This window comes from Eriocheir sinensis, chromosome 10, assembly GCF_024679095.1.
Source record: "Eriocheir sinensis breed Jianghai 21 chromosome 10, ASM2467909v1, whole genome shotgun sequence".
Lineage (NCBI taxonomy): Eukaryota > Metazoa > Arthropoda > Malacostraca > Decapoda > Varunidae > Eriocheir > Eriocheir sinensis.
Genome location: NC_066518.1, coordinates 1,016,248 through 1,039,582, shown reverse-complemented (window position 1 = coordinate 1,039,582; position 23,335 = coordinate 1,016,248). Strand labels below are relative to the sequence as shown.

The window sequence follows — 23,335 nt, the reverse complement described above, 5'->3', positions numbered from 1 at the left end:
AGAGGAGATTAGAGGTGGGGAGGGAGGGAGATAGCGAGGGAGAGGAGGAAGGGATCGTGCGGCAGGGAGTGGCTGCTGGGGGGGGAGAGGGAGGCAGCAGCATCGTAGGAAAGAGACGCGTGGCAGACTTACAAGGATAGGCGAGTGTTGCGAATTACTAACCGGCCATAAAACATATATATTGATTTTTGTGTTTTTAATCCTCATGGCGTCTCCTAATCAGCATCAGCATCATGGATAAAATGGTAAATGTTTCAACAACGTCAAAGGAAAATGAAAAATGTGGTAAATAAAATAAAAAATAACGTGAAAGCCGTAAACAACAATGGAATGATGGAGAGGGCAATATACTGTTGAAGGAGGGAAGAGTTGGCGAAGTTCTTTTGACCGAAGAGAAATATATTTTAGCGTTTCTTCCCATCTTCCTTCCTCTCTTACGTCACAGATGTTTCTTCATTGCCTTTACTTCTTCCATCAGATTCTTTTTCCTTCCTCGAACGTTACCTAACTCATTCTCTTTCCTGTTCCCTCTCACCTTTAAAGCTCCTTTCTTCTCATTCATTCTTCTTTTCTCCCCACAGTTCTCTCTCTCTCTCTCTCTCTCTCTCTCTCTCTCTCTCTCTCTCTCTCTCTCTCTCTCTCTCTCTTTCTTATTGCTACGCTACCATAACTCCTTACCTCCTTTACTTTTCTCTAAGTTAATCATTTCTCGTCAACTTTAACCTTGTACTCTCGTATTCTTGTGCCAATCAATATAAAAAAATGTAAATTGCCTCATTCCTCGAACAAAAGACAGCTGATTAATTCTTCCGCGTCATTAATACTCACTCTGTTTCAAAGTCACAGCCATGAATCGCTGGAGCCATAAAGGGTCTTCGGTCGGTACTTTCGAACTTGCAGTATTTCCAGAAGATAAATGGAAAGTATAGCTACACACATTCAGCAAAGGACTGAAGAAGGAACATGACATGATAGTATGGTAAATATTTTCTACATGATAATTACCATTTCACTTACTCCTTTGCATAACACTGCGCACCCTCAGGATTAACGTGCACCCAGTCTCGGACAACACAGCACAGAGTAATACCAGGAGGCTTGAGTCTCGAGAGCACACGTCCCCAGCGGCCGGGTCCTCCGCGTCTAGTCATTACGGCCGGGCTTGGGTCGCAGGTGTTGACTCATCTGTGATCAATGGTGGCCCAATAATGAGTCCTCGATGAGCCAAAGTGCATCATTGCTCTCCATGCGAGGAGCAGAGCCGCAGGTCGTGTGTATAAGCAGAGCGAGGAGCGGATAAGGTTGTGGCGCCCATGGACTCTGGGGGAAGGCGTAGGTTAGTGAATTCACTGCCGCCTGCTGGGATGAGGTAGTGTGTGTGTGTGTGTGTGTGTGTGTGTGTGTTAGATGTAAAGAAGTAATTATCACAGACGGACACCCAGTGAGGGATAATTGCCGGCAGGGTTATCTAATTCACTCTCTCTGCGCACATCAATTCCAGGAAGAAGTTTTACAGAGTGTTTTACTGAATCAAGTTGCCATACTCCACACGATCGGGGATGGGAGCTTATTGATAACTACATGCATTTTCTTGATAAAGGAAATATTTGGTGTAGTTCTGCTTTGTATCACTGAACATCTTGTTTTGTTAGTTTTCTTTACAGTAACAGATGATCAAACTACTTACATAAACATTTTCTGATTATGTGAAACGATTGTGCTTTTTTTTCCATGGTGATGTACTAGTTTCAGAAGGATCAGTTCTTTCGAGCACTTGCCTTCGGTGAATTCATTACGCAGGGAACGGATAATCTTTCCTGCTCTTCCCTGAACAGCTAATTTTGACAAGCCCGTAATACTCGTATTTTGAGGAAAACAAGATCTCCTTTTCTGTTCCTAAAGTAAGTGTACCTTCGCTGGTATCATCACAACGATGGCAACAACTAGGATTCGACAGGTTGTGCGATGTTGATTGCTATGCGGAATGCTCCAATTTGCACTGCTTCATGAACTTTATATGTCATGAGTATTATGGGAGGTGCGCATTAATCTATCACTTGTTTGTTTCCTTGCTTATACGTATGTTGTCTGTGTATGAGAACGAGAGAAAGAGAGAGTTTGAGATAGATAGATACAAACAGAGAGAGAGAGAGAGAGAGAGAGAGAGAGAGAGAGAGAGAGAGAGAGAGAGAGAGAGAGAGAGAGAGAGAGAGAGAGAGAGAAAGCGTTTAGTATTCGTATTCCAAACACTCATTAATCACTATATAAACTCTCTATTATAAAGTATACACAAAAATTCTGCCTTTCTTTTTTGGAACACACACACACACACACACACACACACACACACACACATTCGTTCCGGAAGAGGTATAGTGTTCGAGCTGAAGGGTTCTGAAGCCTCCGTGAGTTGCTATTCCACGAACCCTGCTGCCCAAGTCTGTGTGCAATGCCTGTGTTCACCTTGACGGAGACTTTCTGAAGATAGCGCGCGTTTGTAGTGCTTCCTGAGCGTGTCTGGTGTTCCTTCCTTATAATACATATTGCAGGGATCCCAATTTGTTTGAAATATTATTAGCGGTAGCTTCGCGGTGCTTAGGAAAGGTGAAGGTGGAGGGAGGGTGTGGAACGGCAGAGGAGTGTGTAGGAGTATAGATGCAGAAAGCTGGCCCCTGTGCAGCTTGATCGTCCCGCGCCCCGTTGCGTCACTCGGCGGCGATTAGCCATGGTGGTGGAGTACACCAAGGGGCTCGGTGCTACCCGCTTCTGCGTGTTGTGGCGTCTGTTGTTCAGGTGTGTAAATGAGGGCAGAGGCAGAGCGGTAAGGAAGCGAGGAGCGGTGGAATGGTGGTTCCTAGTTTATCTCAAGGCCCAGTGATTGCTATATATCTAGCTCATGTCCTGCAGTCCCGCATATCTTAAGCTCAGTTTGTTATTGTAACCTAACTTTACACGGCGTGCCGCGTTGGCGGTGCAGATGGCGAGGCAGTGTGTACAAGCTGCTGTGGCAGGACCTCCTTGTGTACGCCGTGCTGTACGCCTCGCTCTCCTGCCTGTACCGCTTTTACCTCCACGGCTCGCAGAAAAGGTACGTCACGAGCCCAGGGAGTTAAAAGGATCAGATTAATTTGGTTTCCTTGATGTTGCAGCTGCACAAAAGTGTGCTGCATGGCTTACTAGCTTTGGAGAAGATCTAAAAACGAAGTTTGAAGCCAATCTAAAAGTAATCGTAAATGGAAATACTGGAAAACGTAAATGTAAACTGAGAAATCATGTACATATCACTTATCTGGCTATAACAAGAAAGAAAACCTGAGTATGAATATGATCTGAGGCTTCTTGCAGCTCATCCTCTGAAGCCCACGCCAGGTAATAATGTTGAGGGTAAACCATTTACGTTTTATTTTTTTGGTTAGTGACGCGTGTCCTGACATTATGACCCAGGCACTGCTATTCACGTGAACAGTATTAACCGACCCTTTAAGCGATCTAATATGTCGTTACAGATCCTTTAGACAGTTGTCACTTGCTTAACATGACTGTCCGTAGGTTCGTGAGATACTTACGGTTACGTATACAACAGGTAACAGTCTCTCCAGCAAGGTAAACAAAAATGTCTTGGTCGCCAGTACGTGGGTGTTATTGTGAGAAGCGTGCACCGCTCACCTTAGGCCGAGACACACTATCGGCGGGACCATTGAACATTTCTTTACGCTGTGGGATGAGCGTGTTTCTTGAAGGGGTAAACAGGAGAAAATTATTGCAGGCGTGCATCACGATAGCCAAAGATGGATCGCAAAATCCAGTTAGAACACGATAATGCAGATGATGTAAGCAGCCTCCCATTGTTTTCACCCTCGCCCTTGTTCTTCCTCGCACTGCTTTGACTCTTGTAAATCATTGTAAGCGTGTAATTTCTTAGATTTTAGTCAAGCTCTGTCGTGACTGCTACTCTTTCTACAGTCTCTCCACCAATATCTGCTTTGTACTATTAGTTACTTTTGTTCTTATGCTTGCGCCGAATATCCGTTCATCTGTTAATCTTAATCAGTGCAGTAGTTTTATGTTTTATATGTTACAAGTAACTAAACATTTATGAGAAAGAATGCGTTATTACTTTGCCTTTTAAGTCTATGTGTACACTTTTTTTACTGATTACATGTCTATCCTGTCTAAGTAGTTTTTTTTTTTTGTCTAGTGTTGAAGGTCTGCCTTTTCTATTGAATTATGAAGGCTTATTAATTTAAATTGGTTAAGCCTTTATTTTGTCAATCTTTATAAATAACCCAAGTCGGGAGAACACAGAAACGTTGCCAAAAACAATGAAACAAAAATCTTACGCGCCTCTATGTCATGATTAAGAATAAGAATTTTGTGTGTCCTTTTAATTGATGGTTATGATGTTTGATGTTGTTTGCAGAAGAAATAACGAGTGGAGTCCTTGATTTCGTTTGATATATTTTTTTATATAAAAAAAGTGGTAAAATAGGTTTGTGTGATTCGTACAGAAATGAAAACACTATACCACCTGAGCAGCACTTCAAACGCATCGCTATTTATTTATCTCTGACGATGCGACAAAAATTCATTGCTTAATTAGTTGTTTCACTGATTCAAAGGGACGATGGATGGGAATAAAACGTTTCGCTGAAATGTGCCCGCTGTTGTCATTTCTGGGAGAAAGAGCAGAGTGATTTCCCAAACCTCATTTATCATTTTTGCTGCTATCTTGAGCTTTAACTTATTTACACTACCGAACTACAAGATTAATACTAAAGTAAAGGAGCGTCTTTTAAAAGGGCTAGGGAGTGAGAACTAGAAGGCAGCATTTACAGAAAGAAAATAATTAGTCTGAAAAAATCCACGTTTATAAGTCCGACTTGATTCTGATACCATACAAATTAAGATATCTGATGCTTATTTCTTGATAAAAGTTATCAGTAGCATGATAAGCAGCAAATGTCTTAGTCACAGCTCGGAGCAAAAATGAGACATTCGTGCATCTCAAAAACAGAGGCCAAAGATTGTGTCCCGCACCGAGGACGTATATCCCCACTTAAACGTGTGCACTGTTCAGTAGAAAAGAAATATGTCGAGCTGTTTGATCTGGATGAAATTGTATATTCTCGGAAAAGATAAATATTTATCGTGATTTAGTGATTTGTGCAGCTGTAGTTAATGAACTATTTATTTGATGTCCTGCTACTAATATCAGTAGAAATTAATCCTGTGAGACATGTGACCAAAGCCTTCATCATTTCCGACCCTCAGGCTGTTTGAGGAGGTGGTGCTGCAGAGCAACAAGTACCGTGACCTGGTGCCCGTGAGCTTCCTGCTGGGCGTGTACGTGAGCGTCGCTCTGTTGCGATGCTGGGCCGTCTGCCTCGCCCTACCCAACAACGCCGCCGCCGCCATGCTGCTCTCCACCTACATCCCCAGAGACGTGAGGCCCCCGCGTGTTGTGCCTGGGCTGCTCACACACACACACACACACACACACACACACACACACACACACACACACACACACACACGCCGCGTGCGCGGTCTCTTCGCTTGTTGGTTATCTCACCTCTCATCACATTCCCCATTTAATGTTACCTTTCGACAGCACCCTTCACCACCCTCTCATCTCTGTTCATCTCACTCAGCGCTTCTCACTCTCACTTCACCACTAACCTCTCTCTTCTCACACACCTAATTCCCCTCCTGTAATGTTGCTGTCAGTGGCGGCTACCTGTATATTGTCTTCAGAATTTTTGATGCTTTTTTTAACGTTTTATTGATTTATGATTCCAATTAACTCAAATATGTTCGGCGCCATATAACCACAGTAGCTGCGGCATCATGAATATATAGTCCAATCAGTCAATCAATCAACCAATCCCCACCTCCTCCACCTCCACCAGGGCAGCAGAGCATTTGAGATCAAGACGCGGGTGGTGCGCTACATCAACCTCACCTACGCGCTAGTCTTCTCACAAGTCTCCGCCGCCGTCCATCTGACCTACCCAGACCTGCAGGCTCTCGTTGACCACCGTGGGTTTTCATGCGTGTGTTCGTATGTATGTATGCATGCATGTATGTATGTGTGTATATATGTGCGTGTGTGTGTGTGTGTGTGTGTGTGTGTGTGTGTGTGTGTGTGTGTGTGTGTGTGTGTGTGTGTGTGTGTGTGTGTGTGTGTGTGTGTGTGTGTGTGTGTGTGTGTACGTGGGATCGTGCGTGCGTACGTATGTGCGTCTGTCTGTTTGTGTGCCTGTTTGCATGTATGTGTGCGTGAGATGAGTATGCATGTTAGCTTTTGTCTTTTGTATTGTCTTTCTTCCTCTTTGATGGTTTTAATTACTGCCATTCTCTTGTTTGCATGCCCGCGCCCTTGTGGTGGCGCTGTTTGCAAACAAGTTTCTTGCAGCTCGCCTCTGACTCGGGAATCATTGTTCCGCCGCGCCAGATTTCCTCACCGTCCGAGAAAAAGAGGTGTTGGAGGAGGCCGAGGGGCGTGGCTGCTCTAGTGTCAAGTGGCTACCACTCACATGGTCCTGCCAGCTGGTGCAGAGTGCCAGAGACGAAGGCTTCATTGACACGGAAGCTTCCAAGGAAGCTTTGCTGAAGGAACTGCTAGATATACAGCGGCAATGCTGCACTCTTCTGGAATGGCACCAGTACAACGTGCCTCTCGTCTACACTCAGGTGAGCACTGCACAGCGCTGCTCCTCGTTGAGGGACTGCCTCGCCAACACACCACACCACAAATTTCGTGTATTTTCAATATTTTGTCATAGCTTTATTTTTTTTTTCAGTTTGTTTACACAACATTTTCTTTCCTAATTTTATCCCCCCTCTTTTTTATCCGCCATTCCCATCCTTCTTGCTCCTACCATTTTCCTTATCTCTCCCTTTTCTCCCTCGCCTCTCCTCACCCACCTAATCTGCACAACCATCATCAGGAGTTTTTTTAACCCCTCCCAACCAGGTGGTGACAATCGCGGTGTACACGTACTTCCTGTTCTCCGTGTTGAGCGAGCAGTACCTGGACGCGACGCTCCGCCACCCCCGCAACGAGGCCGACCTGGTGGTGCCAGCCTTCGCCCTGCTGGAGCTGGTCATGTATCTGGGGCTCCTCAAGGTAGCCGAGACGCTCATCAACCCCTTCGGCGTCGATGACAACTCCTTCGACTTCCTTAAGTTTATTCGAGACGCTCGCCTGGTACGTGGTTCTGTTCTTGTTTATGATGCCAGCGTTTTTTTTCTTCTCAGGAATCTGTGTTGTTTTTATTATTATTATTATTATTATTATTATTATTATTATTATTATTATTATTATTATTATTATTATTATTATTATTATTATTATTATTATTATTATAATCATAATGATTATTATTATTATTATTATTATTATTATAATCATAATTATTATTATTATTATTATCATAATTATTATTATTATTATTATTATTATTATTATTATTATTATTATTATTATTATTATTATTATTATTATTATTATTATTATTATTATTATTATTGGTAGTAGTAGTAGTAGTAGTAGTAGTTGTTATAGTAGTAATATCATTATAATTTTTGCTTTTTTTTTTTAGAATGTAGGGAATTCGCAGAAGAGCGGTTCTGAATATGAATGTTTCATATGCCTCGCAGAACAAAGCAAAACCTGACAAAGGAACGGTACAGTATGTTGATGTCAAAGTCAACTTCAAAGAAAAGAGGAGCATGAGGCTGTGGCTGCAAACAGAAAACTGCTGGATACGAAAAGAAAACATGCCGTGGAAAAATAAACGAACTGGTGAAGGTCAGCACGACCCGTAGACTGTGCTGAAGGTCGATGTTCGGTGTTTATTTTTTTTATATTATATGAATTAATGGCCAAAAATAACTGGTTTTATGTTTTACGATTTGAATTTACTCCGCTGATTAACACATTCACGTACTTATTATATATTTTTTGTTTCGCTTTTAAGCTGTAAATGTCAAATTATCAAATGAAAAAACACTGATTCTGATACATATTTTTTTTCTCGTTCTCTTGATGACTTCACTTTCCTGCGACGGAACAATCCTCGATGCACTTTCACGAATTAATCACACACACAAAAAAATGACAAAGTGCGCCACCCCATGATTCCGGGAAGGCACTTTTACCAGCTAGAAAGTTTATTAAATAGTTGCATAATAAAGGATTCTCAGTAATTATGGTCAGTATTACCACTAAGTATATTACTGTAGTACTGATCTGAAATAATATTAAACGCGTTATTCAAATCTTCCAACGAATATTTGTTTGATGTTGACTTCTCTTTGAAATCAGCCGAAATCAGCCTTTTGTATGGAAAGCCGATTACCGCCCGAGATTATAGCCTGCCCAGAACTGTTTGCTTGTTTGTGTATGTGTTTGTGTGTATTTTTGTGTGTTTGTGTTTTTTTGCGTGTGTTTACGGGCACTGGGCATCATTCCGCAAATAATTAAATACCATAACAGAAGATAAGCACATGGACGCATTGCTTTTCCCTTCCTTTTCTCCGCGTCCTCTACTCCCTTCCCTTTATCTTGCTCTTGCAACAATCTTTCAGTCCCTTCCCGTTCTTCATTTCCGTTTTCCTCTATCATGCATGCACACTGCAGCTTCCCTACTGCAGTTTGGTCTATCTTTCTCCCTTTGCTTTTCATTTCTCATCGCCTCTCTCCCTTACATTCTCTCAAGCTTTCCATATTTCCTTCCAGCTCCGTCCCTTCCGCTTTTCCCCCTCGTTTACTTCTCCGTTTTGCCTCATTGTTTACTGACTCTCCCTCGCCCCACGCCAGTCAGCCTTCGTTATCTGCCACACGCGGTACGGCAAGTTCACCCCAGAAGTCCCCTGGCGACCCCGCGAGGGCTCCCCCATCACCATCGTGGATCTGAGCAGCTCCCCAAGGCTCGACGCGAGGCTGGCTGCTCCCTCGAACTCCAACCCTTAGTGTGTGTGTGTATATGCTTGTTTGTCTGTTTGTGTCTTTGACTCATATGGCCCAGTGTGTGTATTGAACCCCTGCGTTGCCTTTCATTGTGTTGTTCTCGGGTATAAGGAAAATTTATGTGCTAGCTCATGCGAGTGCCTGCTGCAGGAGGCTGCTGTCATCTTTTAAATGGCTTGATACTGTACGCTTCACGGTTACACATCTTCCTTGTAAATAAAAGGCAGCTGTTGCAGGACTTTGTTCCCCTTGTCCCTGCCTTTTGTGTTGCTCCTCTTATGGTTAAATATTTCAGCTTTGTTCTACTCATTTTTTGTGCTTCTCTGATATTTGTATGTCATTCGCCTCGCCAAGATACTCGCACTCAGGATTAGTACTCCCGATGACCGACCTTAATTGAGTGTTTCTCTTCATTGTCTAACTAAGTCAGAGGTTGTTAGACGTGTACATAAAATCACTGCGTCAAACATTAAGAAATCAGTTCTTTGTTTTACTTGCACTTTTATTGTGCATATGTTGGAACTGTGCACACTATTTTTGTTGCAGATATCATTCTCCTTTTTTTTCTTAGAAAATAGTGGTTTGAGGATGCTGCTTCATGAATCATCAGATTGGAAATTATTAGTTTTAACCCTTCTATGACTATCTGAACAAAGGGAGGATTTAAGAATCGGGGAACTCTGAAAAAGATGCCTCACGAACACTTCAAAGAGACTAATAATACCACAACAGTGCATTCATGCACAAGATTAAACGCTTAACCATTGTGGCAACACACCGACTCTGCCGTCCTTCAGGCGGTGCAGCCCCTGGGAGGGAGGAATCACGAGGGGTCGGCCCTGCACCATTCAGCCACCGCCCAGGTTGTTAAGGCCTCTTACAATGAATCGGGTTACGTAAGACTAAGTTATCGTTCAAGTACAGTATTCATGACTAACAAGTTGGGGGTTGTGGTGGAGAGTAAGGAGTCATTGAGGCCGTGGCGGGAAAATCGTGAACGGCCTCGAGGGTGGAGTGTTGCCGGGGCGGTCGGCGGCGTGGAAACTTCAACAGATGTCGCTGCGTGGCGGGCGTGTCCCAGGCTTGGTCCCAGGAACCTGTGACCTTTGAATCGCCGCCCCCCGACCCACACACTGACAAATGATTTATGTTTGCCTCTGTTTAACTTAACCCTGCACTACATCACGTGCACGGAAGGCCTCAGGAGAGCCGCCTCAAGCTTAATCTTCTGCCCTCCCGCCGCAAGCTGCGCCACCAGTATTGAACTGCATTGTGCTCTGACGTTCAGTGTAAAAGATTGCCTTGAGAAAAAAAATGTTATATTGTGGGAACTAGATTAGACTGAATACATCAGTCCAGCAGCCTCTGTCTTGATTCATAAATATTGTCTTTGGAAAATATATTCATATTCCTAAAAATGCTTGATGCTCGCCCTGCAATAATGAGATTGCTGGAAAGTCATTCTTCATCGCCCTACGAAACTTGTGTGAGGATCATGACAATTTTTAGCTAGACCAGGGCAGCATTTTTTTCCTTATCATTATAGAGGAAGGACTTACTGGTAACTTCTCTCATTCCTTGTGAAAGGCAGGGCACGTGATTTCTAGAAAAGTCAGTGCCGGCGATGCCTGACCACTGGTTGTTTTCAACATGTTACCTGAGCTGCAGGGATATACTGATTGCTTGCCTAAAGGTAAATTCTAAACTGCCTTAAAAAAATCAAGTAAACAGGTCTTGTTACCTTGCCCAGGTGTTCGGTGCCTTCGTAGTCTTTATCTTGGTACGATTGCTGGTCCTCCCTCAAGTTTTGATGCTTTCCCCTGCAAGTTTTGGCTACCGCTTCTGAACGCCTTCTGCCAAGCTCATGTAGGCCTGCCCTGCTGCTCTGCTACCGACCGTCACGCGTCTTGCTCCAATTTCTCTTTTAGTCTCTTGCCCTTTTATAATTATTTGTCTGCTTCTGGTGCGGGGTTTTCCTAAGACATTATAATTCCCTTTATTGTGACCGGGCTGGACACTGAGTAATGGGAGCAATGTTTCTTGTGCGCCCCGCGTGTGTAATAAGCAGTGAGGGTGTTCTATGGGGTGGCCAGACACTCGGGTCAAGCCTCGTCGCTGTAGCTCTTGCGGGACGGGGCTTGAATAGGCCATAACTTGAGGCTGCCACATCTTTTACTGGCGTCATAATATGAGATCATACTGGTCGTAGATTACCCGAACCATAGCGTGTGTGGACCGGGCTCTAAAAAGTCGAGACATGTAGGTCATTCATAGTTTACGCGCTCCACAGCCACACGGACAAGGCCATGCCGTAAAGGCCGCAACTCGTATGGGGGCAAATGAGATGCCTTTTACGTCACAAAACATCGCCCATACATCTCTTCCTTCCCTCCCTCACCCATCCTCTCCCTGCTATCTTGCCCTCGCCCTCCCTCCCTCCTTCCCTCTCATTGCTCTCTCCTAGTATCCCCGTTAGCAACACACACACACACACACACACACACACACACACACACACACACACACACACACACACACACACACACAAACACACACAAACACACATTCAGAGCTGCAGCAATACGACCACGTAGACTTGGAGCGACGACCACTTGGTAAAAACAAACACACGAACACATACACATCCATACACATAAATATGCACAAGCACACACACACACACACACACACACACACACACACACACACACACACACACACACACACTGTAGACTTGAGGGCGATCCGTGGCGGTGTCCCCTCTGTCGCCGCCACCACCACCACCTCCCTCTCCACCGCCGCCTCCACCGCTGAGGGAGAGGCCGCTAAGTCATGGTATATTTGATAGGAAATTGGATATAAACCCGCTTTCCTCCGCGGCCATAAAGAGGAGTGATGGTAATGTGTGTTAGCAGGCTGAGTTAGGAACGAAGAGGAGGGAGGTAAGAGTTAGAGCCAATACCCCCTCCTCCTCCTCTTCCTCCTCCACCTCCTCCTCCTCCTCCTCCTCCTTTAGCTTCTCCTCCTAAACCTCCTCCAAGCACCGTGTTCTCCTCAGGCTCCTCATTCCCCTTTTCCATATCAGCCTTTACTACTGTTCTTCCTTTCCTTTTTTTCTCCTCTTCCTTCTTCTCCTCGAACTCTTCCTCCTTCAGCTTCTCCTCCTAAACCTCCTCCATGCACCATCTTCTCAGGCTCCTCTTTCCCCTTTTCCATATCACTCTTTATTACTGTTTTTCCTTCTCTTTTTTTTCTCTCCTCTTCCTTCTTCTCCTCGAACTCTTCCTCCTTCAGCTTCTCCTCCAATCACCGTGTTCTCCTCAGCCTCCTCTTTCCCCTCTTCCATATCACCCTTAATTATCATTCTTCCCTCTCGTTTTTCCTCCTCCTCCTCCTCCTCCTCCTCCTCCTCCTCCTCCTCTTCCTCGTCCTCTTTCTTTCACTGTGTTTTCTCCTTCGGTCTTTATTGGTGTTTCAGTTCCTTTGCCATTTTTCAGACTTTTCAGATTTCCTCCATTTTTACAATTCTTTCAATTCGTATAATATCTTTCCATTCCTTTAATTTTTTTCTATCATCTTTTCTTTCAGGGTTTCGTTGGTTTCATCTGTGTGTGTGTGTGTGTGTGTGTGTGTGTGTGTGTGTGTGTGTGTGTGTTATCTTCCCTTTATGTCTTATTTTATTAATTCTTTTATTTTATTTTTCTTGCCACTGTCTTACATCTGCTTTATCTCCCGTCTCGTTTTTTTCTCCTTAATTCCTGTGATTAATATCCTCCTCCGCTATTCAGATTAATCGTTCTCTCTCTCTCTCTCTCTCTCTCTCTCTCTCTCTCTCTCTCTCTCTCTCTCTCTCTCTCTCTCTCTCTCTCTCTCTCTCTCTCTCTCTCTCTCTCTCTCTCTCTCTCTCTCTCTCTCTCTCTCTCTCTCTCTCTCTCTCTCCTTCTCCTTCCAACCCTTTCTATCTTGTTACAGCATTTTACTTCCTGCGCGTTATTTTTGCCTTCCCCCTCGTCGTCCCCTTCTATTATTATTCTGGCTCCTTTCCTCCCCCCTGCGACTTTTTCTTCCGGTCACCCTTTCTCTGTCTCTCCGCTTTTCTCGCTCTTAATTGTCTCCCTCTTGTTGCTCCTTCCCGCGCGTGTGAGGGAGCACCGCCCTGCAGGAAGCTCTTTAATCGCCCTCGGGAAACTTGCTTCACTGGAACGGCGTCCACGCTCAAGCTGTCCTTTTTGGCGTTGTTTTACGGCTTGGCGGAGAGTAAAATAAAGGAATATTTGTGTATTGGAGGTGCTCGGTTGTTTGTTGTGACGTGTGTTCTGTTTATGGGTTTATCTGAGTGACGGTACCGATGTGTGTATTGATTTGTACCTGTGTAACTTGTTCTGTCTGTCTGTCTGTCCGTCCGTCAGTCAGTCTGTTCGTCTGTATGTATGCATGTATGTATGTTCGCATACGTATAATTACACGTATGTAGTTATACGTATAATTTTTATGTATTTATGTATGTATATATGTATGTATGCATGCATGTATGTGTGTGTATGTATGTGTGTATGCATGCTTGTATATACGTATGAATGTTTGTGAATATGTATGTCTATTTTACACGTTTATTTTTCGTTAATTCGTATGTAATTCATGTACAATACAATATTTGATATATATATATATATATATATATATATATATCTATATATATATATAACTATATATATATATATATATATATATAAATATATATATATATATATATATATATATATATATATATATATGAATTAACCTTCTAGAGTGCATATGAGTGAAATTCTGTATGTAAATGCACATTACTACATGCGTTTCCTTGCTAACATGGAAATGTACGTTCATTATTCATACGCGCATGCCTGTATGAATGGATAGCTGTATATATATGGAAGTGCATACGCATGGAATAGCTAATTTTGATGCATATATTCCTGATTTTCTTATTTTCTTTTAACTGTCATTCATTCTACATGAAGTTCCAATATTTTTTTTTCTGAAACTGCAGTCGTATTGTTTTATCGCTTTTGCAACAGTTCATCTTTTCCCGCATTGTCAGTTCCGATCAAACACACCCGCCACCTGCATATTTTAATTCTAAAAATGTGTACGTGTTTCTATTTTCTTTTCCTTTCCCCTTTCTGAAATAATTTCGTTCGACTTCAATTACAGTATTTCCTGTAAACATTTCCGTTGCTGCCGCCGACTGCTGCCGCCCCTGTCTGGCTCTGCTCGTGACGAAGTGTTAAAAAAGGCACAGGAATAATAAATTTTGTAACGAGCAAGCGGATTAGGGCCCGGCGGCACTCAGAGCGTTAAAGATTTAGTAGCCACACCCATCATCAGCCGCAGACAAATTTCCTACAATTCATCGCGGCACTCAGCGGAGGCAGGAGGAGGCTATTCTTTATTGAACACTGGCGAATGTATATTAATACCCTAGTGGAAAAGCCGCACCGGGATACACACACACACACACACACACACACACACACACACACACACACACACACACCAAACACACGACACATACACACACACAAAAGAAAAAAACTGACAGTCGTACGTTTCTCTCTACCCAGTACGACCAGCGACTCCCAGGGTTTCCGCGACAGTTTCTGAGGCAGGGTTTCCGCGGCACCGCTGGTCAGTCCTGGCGCCTCTCAGCCCTGCGCCACCCACCCACAAAACGCGATGAACGACCTGGCAATCGCACATCACCCGAACTTTGCTCGTTCCCGGAGAGCCAGTCGCTGTCCGTAGCAGTCACGGCGCTATACTGTCATTGGCGGCGCGCTGACTCGTAATGGCTTGCCTACAGCGTACGAACCAAAATGCACCGAAAGAAAAACGACAGCATTACGTGGCTAAAGCGGGAGACAGTTGTCATGCCCCCTAATGTTGTCCCAAAGTTCATATCTATTGGATCCACGCACGTACTGGGCAACACTGCATGTCAAGGGCTTCAGGAATATTTAACATCCTGCATAAACAAATGTGGAGTTTTTTGTCACGGCAGACTTTATTGTTACCAAAGTTTTCATCTGGATGCCCACCACTTCCTGGATCATGAGCTTCAGGAACATGTATCATCTTTTATAAATGTGGGTGTTAATTATCATACCAGATAATGTCGTCTCAGGGCTCTCGTGGCCTTGTCCTTTGCACGTTCTGGGTCGTTGTGCAGGCCAAGAACTAGAGGCATCTATAAGCCCCTACATAAAGGTATATATAGTGTAGTGAGTGGCCCTTTTCCCTCCTCATCCACTCACCAGCTCCCTCGATTCGTGGCCCCGAATAACTGTTAATATGCTTGGAGCCGCAGAGTATTCTCCAGTTTATTGCTCTTCCCTGAGCAAACATTCCATCTCTCACCCAGCAAGACGGACGGCCGACGCTACACACGACCCCATTAGTATCAGGAATGAAGTCTACGCAGCAAATTACTCTTAACACATTATACAGTTAAGATCCCACGTCGCCTCCTCTATTTCCAGGAAGCTGTGTCGCTGTTCCCCTGCCATGCCTTCATTGGCGTCTCAGTGTCTACCGAATAATATCAGAATCCAACTAAAAAAAGGAGAGGGTTCGTTTCCATCAACTTTCTAAATACACGTAACACTCGCCCCTGAATCATAATCTGTATCAGTTGAACAAATAAAGTAAAATGGTCAGCGTCCCTCACGACGGCCACACAAAGGCTGCAGACAAAGCCGTTCCCGATACAAGAGGCGAGTTTTGCGCCTTAGGGTCGGAGCGCCGTCATGGCCTCGCCGCCACTAGATCATCCGGCAAAACACAGCGTCCGATATACTGCAAGGCCACTCGGCCTGATTTATAGTCGCTCCCCACGAGCACTGTCCACCCCCCTGACCCGCTCCTGCCTGCGAGGCTGATGCCGGCACCCGATGGTGGTCTTGGCGATCAGCTTCAACATCGGCAAGTGCGTTACTCCGGCAGCCGTTCGGGACATGTTTATAGCCAGCAACAGGACTACGTCGGGGCCGCGAGGACGACGTCACCGAGCAGTCCTCTATGTAGTAGTCGAGGAAGCTCACAGGATACCGTTTAACTTTAGGGAGCTGCATCTGCGAAGGGTGACGGGATGTGTACATTGTTTACGAAACTACAATTATCGGCACATTGGCATCACTTAACGTTGACTTTTAATAAGTAATTAAACTTTACAACATAAACGTTGAATCTCTTCAATGTCAACATATAAACACGTTACGCCCCGTTTGCGTAATTTCCTAAAATATGAACTGGCCAGACTTTTGCCCAGTTCATGAACTGAGCTTCTTGCTGCCCATTTCATGAATTCACCAACTTTGTTGCCTATTTCATGTAATGGGCAACATCGTGTAACTACTCAGGCATGACAAGCTACTAAACTAACTGCCTTCGATTACCCTTTTCTCTCTCTCTCTCTCTCTCTCTCTCTCTCTCTCTCTCTCTCTCTCTCTCTCTCTCTCTCTCTCTCTCTCTCTCTATATATATATATATATATATATATATATATATATATATATATATATATATATATATATATATATATATATATATATAAATATATATATATATATATATATATATATATATATATATATATATATATATATATATATATATATATATATATATATATATATATATATATATATATATATATATATATATATATCTATATATACTTATATATATATATATAGCTATGTGTGTGACCTGTCCGCGCGGTGAAGGGCTGCGAGGATGAAATGAGCTGCGACACAAAACTAGCCGCGAGCTGTCACCTCCCGAGGCGGCGGAACATTCACCACCAACGTCACGGCCCTGGTGGGAGTGCCTGCAGCAATTACTGGCAACTCACACCTGCGACCTGGCCCCCAGCGACGCTAATGATGTCCAAGTCAAAGAATTTCGTCCCAATTTTAAGCCGACAAAAACATCAAAGGTGACTCCCAGCCTGTCCTGCCTGCCGGCCTCCCGCACCCGTCTGATTAGCTGCTTCCGTCCACGCCACCGCTGATTGGTCGTCCTGTCTATCCTGATCTTTGTCTGAATAATGTAACACTTCAACGTCATCAGTGCCGGCCGCGTCGCTCTGGCCGTCCATGAGCGCCGCCTGCCTTTACTCGCCGCCAAAGTGCTGACTGCGGCCTCGTATACATGGTTCGGGGACATCCTTAATACATGTCGATCCTCGCTCTTCGTCCAGCCGTCCCGCCTCCCCTGGCCCTCACACTTCTTCCTCCTCCTCCTCCATCCTTACATGTCCCTCTTCCACTCCATCCTCAGGAGTCGAGGACACAAGGCAGTCACCAAATTTATTTCCTGCCCTCTGCTAACTCTTGCCTTAATTAACAAGTTGGTTCCTAGGTCGCATACCAAGCACGACAAGACTGCTCGCTCCCTCCTCCCCTTAATTCCCTTTCTGTCTGTGTCTGCCTTCCTGCCCACCTGCCTGCCTGTCTGTTCGTAGTTTCCTTGCCTGCCTGTCAGTTTGCCCGTCTTCTTGCCTTTCAATCTCCTTTCTTCTTTGCTGAACTCTTTTCATCTTCAGCTCTTTATTCTCTCTCTCTCTCTCTCTCTCTCTCTCTCTCTCTCTCTCTCTCTCTCTCTCTCTCTCTCTCTCTCTCTCTCTCTCTCTCTCTCTCTCTCTCTCTCTCTCTCTCTCTCTCTCTCTCTCTCTCTCTCTCTCTCTCTCTCTCTCTCTCTCTCTCTCTCTCTCTCTCTATGTATCTATCTATCCATTTATTTACCTCTGTCTTCTCTCCCATCGTCCTACTCTGTTCCCTCACCTTTCTTTCCACTTCAACTTTCCTTTCCTTGTTCCTCTGCCCTAACTCCCCCTCCTCCTCTCTCCTCTCTCAAACATTTTTTCTTCCTCCAGCTTTCCCCACCCCAGAATCTGGTCTTAAGCCCCTCGATGGCTGTCCTCACTGTCTGAGAACACCTTGGGGGCCGAAGCTTTACGGGGGAGCATATAATCTTTTCTTTAAGACCCTTCCCCTCCCTTGATTCACCTTTTGGGAAGACACTAACCCCCCCCCCCTTCTCTCTCTCTCTCTCTCTCTCTCTCTCTCTCTCTCTCTCTCTCTCTCTCTCTCTCTCTCTCTCTCTCTCTCTCTCTCTCTCTCTCTCTCTCTCTCTCTCTCTCTCTCTCTCTCTCTCTCTCTCTCTCTCTCCCCCTTGCCACTGTTTTATCTCACGTTCCCTACAAGTCCATTCACTGCTGCTTGTTTTTCTTTTTGTTTCATCCCCAGCTTGTTCATGTTCTTCCTTATATTTTTCTTCTTCGTGTTCTTCTTGTTCTTGCTCTTGCTCTTGTTCTTGTTCTTCATTCTTTTCTTCTTTGTCCTCTTTTTCTGCTGCATCTTTTTTTTTTCTCTTTATTCTTTTTCTTCTATTTTTTTGTTTATTTTGTTCTAATTTTTGTTCTTTGTTGTTGTTGTTCTTGTTGTTCTTCTTCTTTTTCCTCCTCCTCCTCATCCTCCTCCTCCCCCCATTGTTTTCCAAAAGGTGAGCCATAATCGAGGCGAACGAGCGAGGTGGGGGGTGGGGCTCTTTCCCCGTAGACGGTCCTCCAGGGGGCAGCACCCTCGCGCTGCCTCGCCTTCCTCCTTCCTTCTTCCCTTCCTCGGATTTTGCTCATCGCCTTGTCTCCGGCTCCTACGCTGCCTTTGTCTGCTTTTCTTTGTCATTTTGTATGTCTTAGCTCCTCCATTCATCTTTATAATACTGCTTTTAGCTCATGCCGTCAATAAACCCGATTTTTCCTTAGTAAACAGCGTTTGTGTGTGTGTGTGTGTGTGTGCGTTTGTTTGCGAACTGTTGCCTGTGTAGTGCAGGAAGGATGTTTCTGTTTGTGTTTGTGTTTGTGTGTGTGTGTGTGTGTGTGTGTGTGTGTGTGTGTGTGTGTGAAGGTGATGGGCGGGTGATTGGGTGTCTGCGTTTATTATATAAATAAAACACTTGTGAATTTGTTTCCATGAACGATTATTGTTTTAAGCATCATGGTATAAATGTATAAATATACTTGTGAATTTGTTTCCATTTACAAATAGTGTTTAAGCATGACTAATAAATGACTGGGCCGCTGCATGGGTGAGGGCGTGCTAAGTGCTCCGGCACGCACAGGTAAATTAAATGGTAATTGAATTGAGTAAAAACATAAAATAGAAATCGTTGTTCAGGAACTTGTCATGAGCTGTGTCCTGCGCGTCCCGGCCGGTTGGTAAAAATAGTGTTAGCGAAAACCGGTGAAAAATGTAGGGCATGAGCACAGGTGAAACGCATTTTTTAATTAAGCAAGTAAATACACGACCTGGAGGGAGCGGGAGGCGGGGGAAGGACGAGGCTGCCGTGAACTAGGTGGGGGACAAAGGCTTATTGTCCTGCCCGAACTGTTGGCTAATATAGGACTGGCAGGGCGAGGCAGCCGGGGCAGGGAGGCCATTGGAAACGGGGAGAGAGAGAGAGAGAGAGAGAGAGAGAGAGAGAGAGAGAGAGAGAGAGAGAGAGAGAGAGAGAGAGAGAGAGAGAGAGAGAGAGAGAGAGAGAGAATCAATTTTGTTTACTCATCATCCTTCCCTTCTCCCAGCCACCTTGCCACTTCTCATCTATTGCCTTCCTTTCTTCCTCCTCCCCTATCGCCCCATCCACTCCTCTCCTGACACAAAGACCCTCAGGCCTGCATCCCGCCTTGCCCTCGTGTGTCTGTGCAAGTCGCTGAAGAACTCTTAGGGCACTGCAAACCGCACGTGACTTTATTGATGCAGTTTTGTTCTCCTCCAGTCCAAGAACAGAGAGAGGGTATTGGTTTTGATGGTCGAGAGAGAGAGAGAGAGAGAGAGAGAGAGAGAGAGAGAGAGAGAGAGAGAGAGAGAGAGCAAGGAATATGTGTGAAAGGGAAAGTGCGGATCAGAAAAGAGTTGAGGGGATTTGAGGGAGAGAAGACGAGGTGAGGGAGTGAAGCGAGGAAGAGGGCGCGGAGAAAAGAGAAGAGGGTAGAGGGCTGCGGAGATTAGAATGGATTAAATGGTCAGGGTTTGGCTCGAGAAAAGGGGAAAGATTGAGAAGGCTGGAGGCTCTTTTCTTTCTGTTTGTGGTTAGGAGGGCGGGGCGGGGCGCGTGTCCGACTGATTAGAGAGAGAGAGAGAGAGAGAGAGATTAAGCTTAAAACAGGCAGACAGAGACAGAGACATCCACAAACAGAGACAGAGGCACAGACAGACAGAAACACAGAGAGAGACTGAGATACAGTGAGACAGAGACACAGTGAGACAGAGACGCAGAGAGAGAGAGAGAGTCAGTATGCGATCAAGACCGTCCCTCCCCTTCCAATCGCCCCATTCCTCGAAATCATGGGTTCCCTTCCTCCCTTGCGGGGCGCCACCAACGTCCCGTCTGGACCTCCCGCCGTGTCGTAACTCTCTCTCTCTCTCTCTCTCTCTCTCTCTCTCTCTCTCTCTCTCTCTCTCTCTCTCTCTCTCTCTCTCTGTCTCTATCAATCTCTGTCTGTCTGTCTGTGTCTGTTTCTGTCAGTCTGTTTCTCTGTATCTGTCTGGCTGCCTTACTGACTGTGTGGCTGTTTCTCTCTCTCTCTCTCTCTCTCTCTCTCTCTCTCTCTCTCTCTCTCTCTCTCTCTCTCTCTCTCTCTCTCTCTCTCTCTCTCTCTCTCTCTCTCTCTCTCTCTCTCTCTCTCTCTCTCTCTCTCTCTCTCTCTCTCTCTCTCTCTCTATCAATCTCTGTCTGTCTGTCTGTGTCTGTTTCTGTCAGTCTGTTTCTCTGTATCTGTCTGGCTGCTCTCTCTCTCTCTCTCTCTCTCTCTCTCTCTCTCTCTCTCTCTCTCTCTCTCTCTCTCTCTCTCTCTCTCTCTCTCTCTCTCTCTCTCTCTCTCTCTCTCTCTCTCTCTCTCTCTCTCTCTCTCTCTCTCTCTCTCAGGCTGCACTGGAAGACACAAACCCATTAAGAGTATTTCCAAGCTCCCGGTACTGCCCCCCACCTCCTCCTCCTCCTCCTCCTCCTCCTCCTCTTTATCTTTATTGTCCCAACGTCTCCCCTTTACCATATTTTATCCAGCCATTCCTCTTGACTCTGTGTCCCCGCCTGTCTTTATTTCCATTTTCCTCTCTGGCCCGTCTTTGTTTTGGTTGATGTTTCTTTTACTCCCCTTTGTCATTGTTGTTGCTGTTGTTTTTATTCCTGCTCTTCTTTTTAACTTCAATCTTTCTTCTTTCACTTTATTTCTTTGGCTTCGTTTTTCTCCTTTTGCTCACTTTTTTGGTCTTCAGGGTTTTTTCCTTTATTTTTCTTTCTTTTCTTTGTTTTCTTTTCTTTTACTTCGTCATTGGTTATTCTTTTCTTCATTGATTCTTCTTCTTTTTCATCTTCTTCTTCTTCTTCTTCTTCTTCTTCTTCTTCTTCTTCTTCTTCTTTTCCATCTTCTTCCTCTTCTTCATCTCTTTTTTTTTTCTATTTCATTTTCGTTTATATTATTTGCTATTTTCTGTGCTTGATTTAATTTTTGTTGTTTTTGTGTTTGTTGTTGTTGTTGTTGTTGTTGTTGATGATGATGATGATGATGCTTCTGTTGCTGCCTATTTGTTTTTGTTCCTGTTAATGTAACTCTTTATATTTCGCCATCATTATCATCAGCAGCAACAGCAGAATCTTTTTTCTTTCTTTTTCTTCATTTTTTTTCCTTATATTTTTCTCTTTTTCCTCTCTCCTCTCTCCTCCTCTTACGTTTTTTCCCTTATTCCTTTTCCTCCTCCTCCTCCTCCTTCGCCTCCTTCGCCTCCTCTTCACCCCCCTCCTCCCCATCGTCGTCCTCCATTTCCTCCTTCTCCACACATGTTTCAGGTTATGGCTTGCGGCCCAAACTTTCCTGGCCAGCCTGAAGCCCAAATTTGTGGCCTCTTGGCGGGCTGGTGACCTTCGACTGACCTCCGGCTGATGTGGCGGATGGAAGACTTTTTAGGGTTTTGGTGGAGTTAAAGAAAATTGTTGGCGGTGACCAGATGAAGAAGAATCGTGGGTTGAGAGAGAGAGAGAGAGAGAGAGAGAGAGAGAGAGAGAGAGAGAGAGAGAGAGAGAGAGACAGTTAGTTTGAGAGGAAGAGGTATCACCATAGATACAGGCTGAGATAGATTGAGACTGATAGAGAGAGAGAGAGAGAGAGAGAGAGAAGACGTACCTGGAGCGTAAAGTTAAGCGAGTCTTAAGTTTAACTCCGGTGGGCGGAAAACTGTTTAAAAGTGAGGGTTATTTTTTTCCCTCGTGTTGTGTAAGAGTAAAGAGCCTCTGCGTGACCTCCATAACGATGCCCCTCCTCTCCTTCTCTCTCTCTCTCTCTCTCTCTCTCTCTCTCTCTCTCTCTCTCTCTCTGTGTGTGTGTGTGTCTCTATACATTATCTATCTATCTATCGGTATATCACTTAGTCTGTGTCTGTGTCTTTGAATAGGGTACAAACAAAATAGGTTCTCTTTGTCTCTCTCTCTCTCTCTCTCTCTCTCTCTCTCTCTCTCTCTCTCTCTCTCTCTCTCTCTCTCTCTCTCTCTCTCTCTCTCTCGTACAATCTGCGGGTGACCTTCAAGAACTAACTCGGTGCCCCATGAATACAAATAAGGTGAGATGACCCCGCGTGATGTACCTGCTGGGGGGGGAGGGGCGAGCCGTGATTGGCCGCTCATCAGGACACAGGGACAGGTAGAGCGAGAGACGGATGCAGGGCGAGACGGATGCGGGGCCGGGAGATTGATCGCTAAAGTAGGTGGGGGAAGGGAAGGGGTAGGGTGGGGAGGAAGGGGGCAGAAGGGAGAGAGAGAGAGAGAGAGAGAGAGAGAGAGAGAGAGAGAGAGAGAGAGAGCATCGCCCGTAATATCCTGTGTGAGAGAGGTAGGAATCTGGACCTCACTCGCACTGACCGGGAGGAAAAACTCGACGAAAATTGAAAGGAAGAGAAAGAAAAATTGTCCTCGGGGGGAAAAATGTGATCAGCTTGAAAAGAGAATAATCTGAAATTAATCCGAGAGCAGCGCGGGTCGAGGGGCGGCGAGGAGAGCCTTCAGGAGGGCAAACACCGGGGACAACACGGCACCGGTCTCATTGCCTGGATGCAGAGCTGATTTGCCGTGCTTTGTCTCCTTGGAAATAACGGCAACGCTGTGAAAGTTTCCTTGCGTGAATGAAAAGTGTGAAATTAGCAGCGTTTCATATTATCTTCAGTGTTATAAATCATTTTAAAAGTTAAGCAATTCTGTATTGAGTGCATATTGATAAGATAACTGATCGACTTATTTATCATATAATTTTTTTTTTCTTTTCTGTAT

At 44.7% G+C, this 23,335-nt stretch overlaps 1 protein-coding gene across 5 annotated transcripts in view; it reads left to right on the top strand.

The window, feature by feature from the left end:
* Positions 1–2,468: 2,468 nt before the first annotated feature.
* LOC126996405 (bestrophin-2-like) overlaps positions 2,469–23,335 on the top strand; it is a 169,843-nt gene continuing 148,976 nt past the window's right edge. Inside the window, exons 1-7 of one of the 5 annotated variants that reach the window (XM_050856792.1) lie at positions 2,475–2,793; positions 2,978–3,088; positions 5,272–5,443; positions 5,910–6,039; positions 6,455–6,693; positions 6,977–7,210; positions 7,663–7,995. In XM_050856792.1, coding sequence (XP_050712749.1) covers positions 2,726–2,793; positions 2,978–3,088; positions 5,272–5,443; positions 5,910–6,039; positions 6,455–6,693; positions 6,977–7,210; positions 7,663–7,830 — 1,122 coding nt within the window. In that variant the 5' untranslated portion in view covers positions 2,475–2,725 and the 3' untranslated portion in view covers positions 7,831–7,995. Of the gene's footprint in view, positions 2,794–2,977; positions 3,089–5,271; positions 5,444–5,909; positions 6,040–6,454; positions 6,694–6,976; positions 7,211–7,604; positions 7,996–8,824; positions 9,210–23,335 lie in introns of those variants that run through there. The other 4 variants (XM_050856794.1, XM_050856793.1, XR_007751152.1 and 1 more) reach the window with 4 other exon arrangements.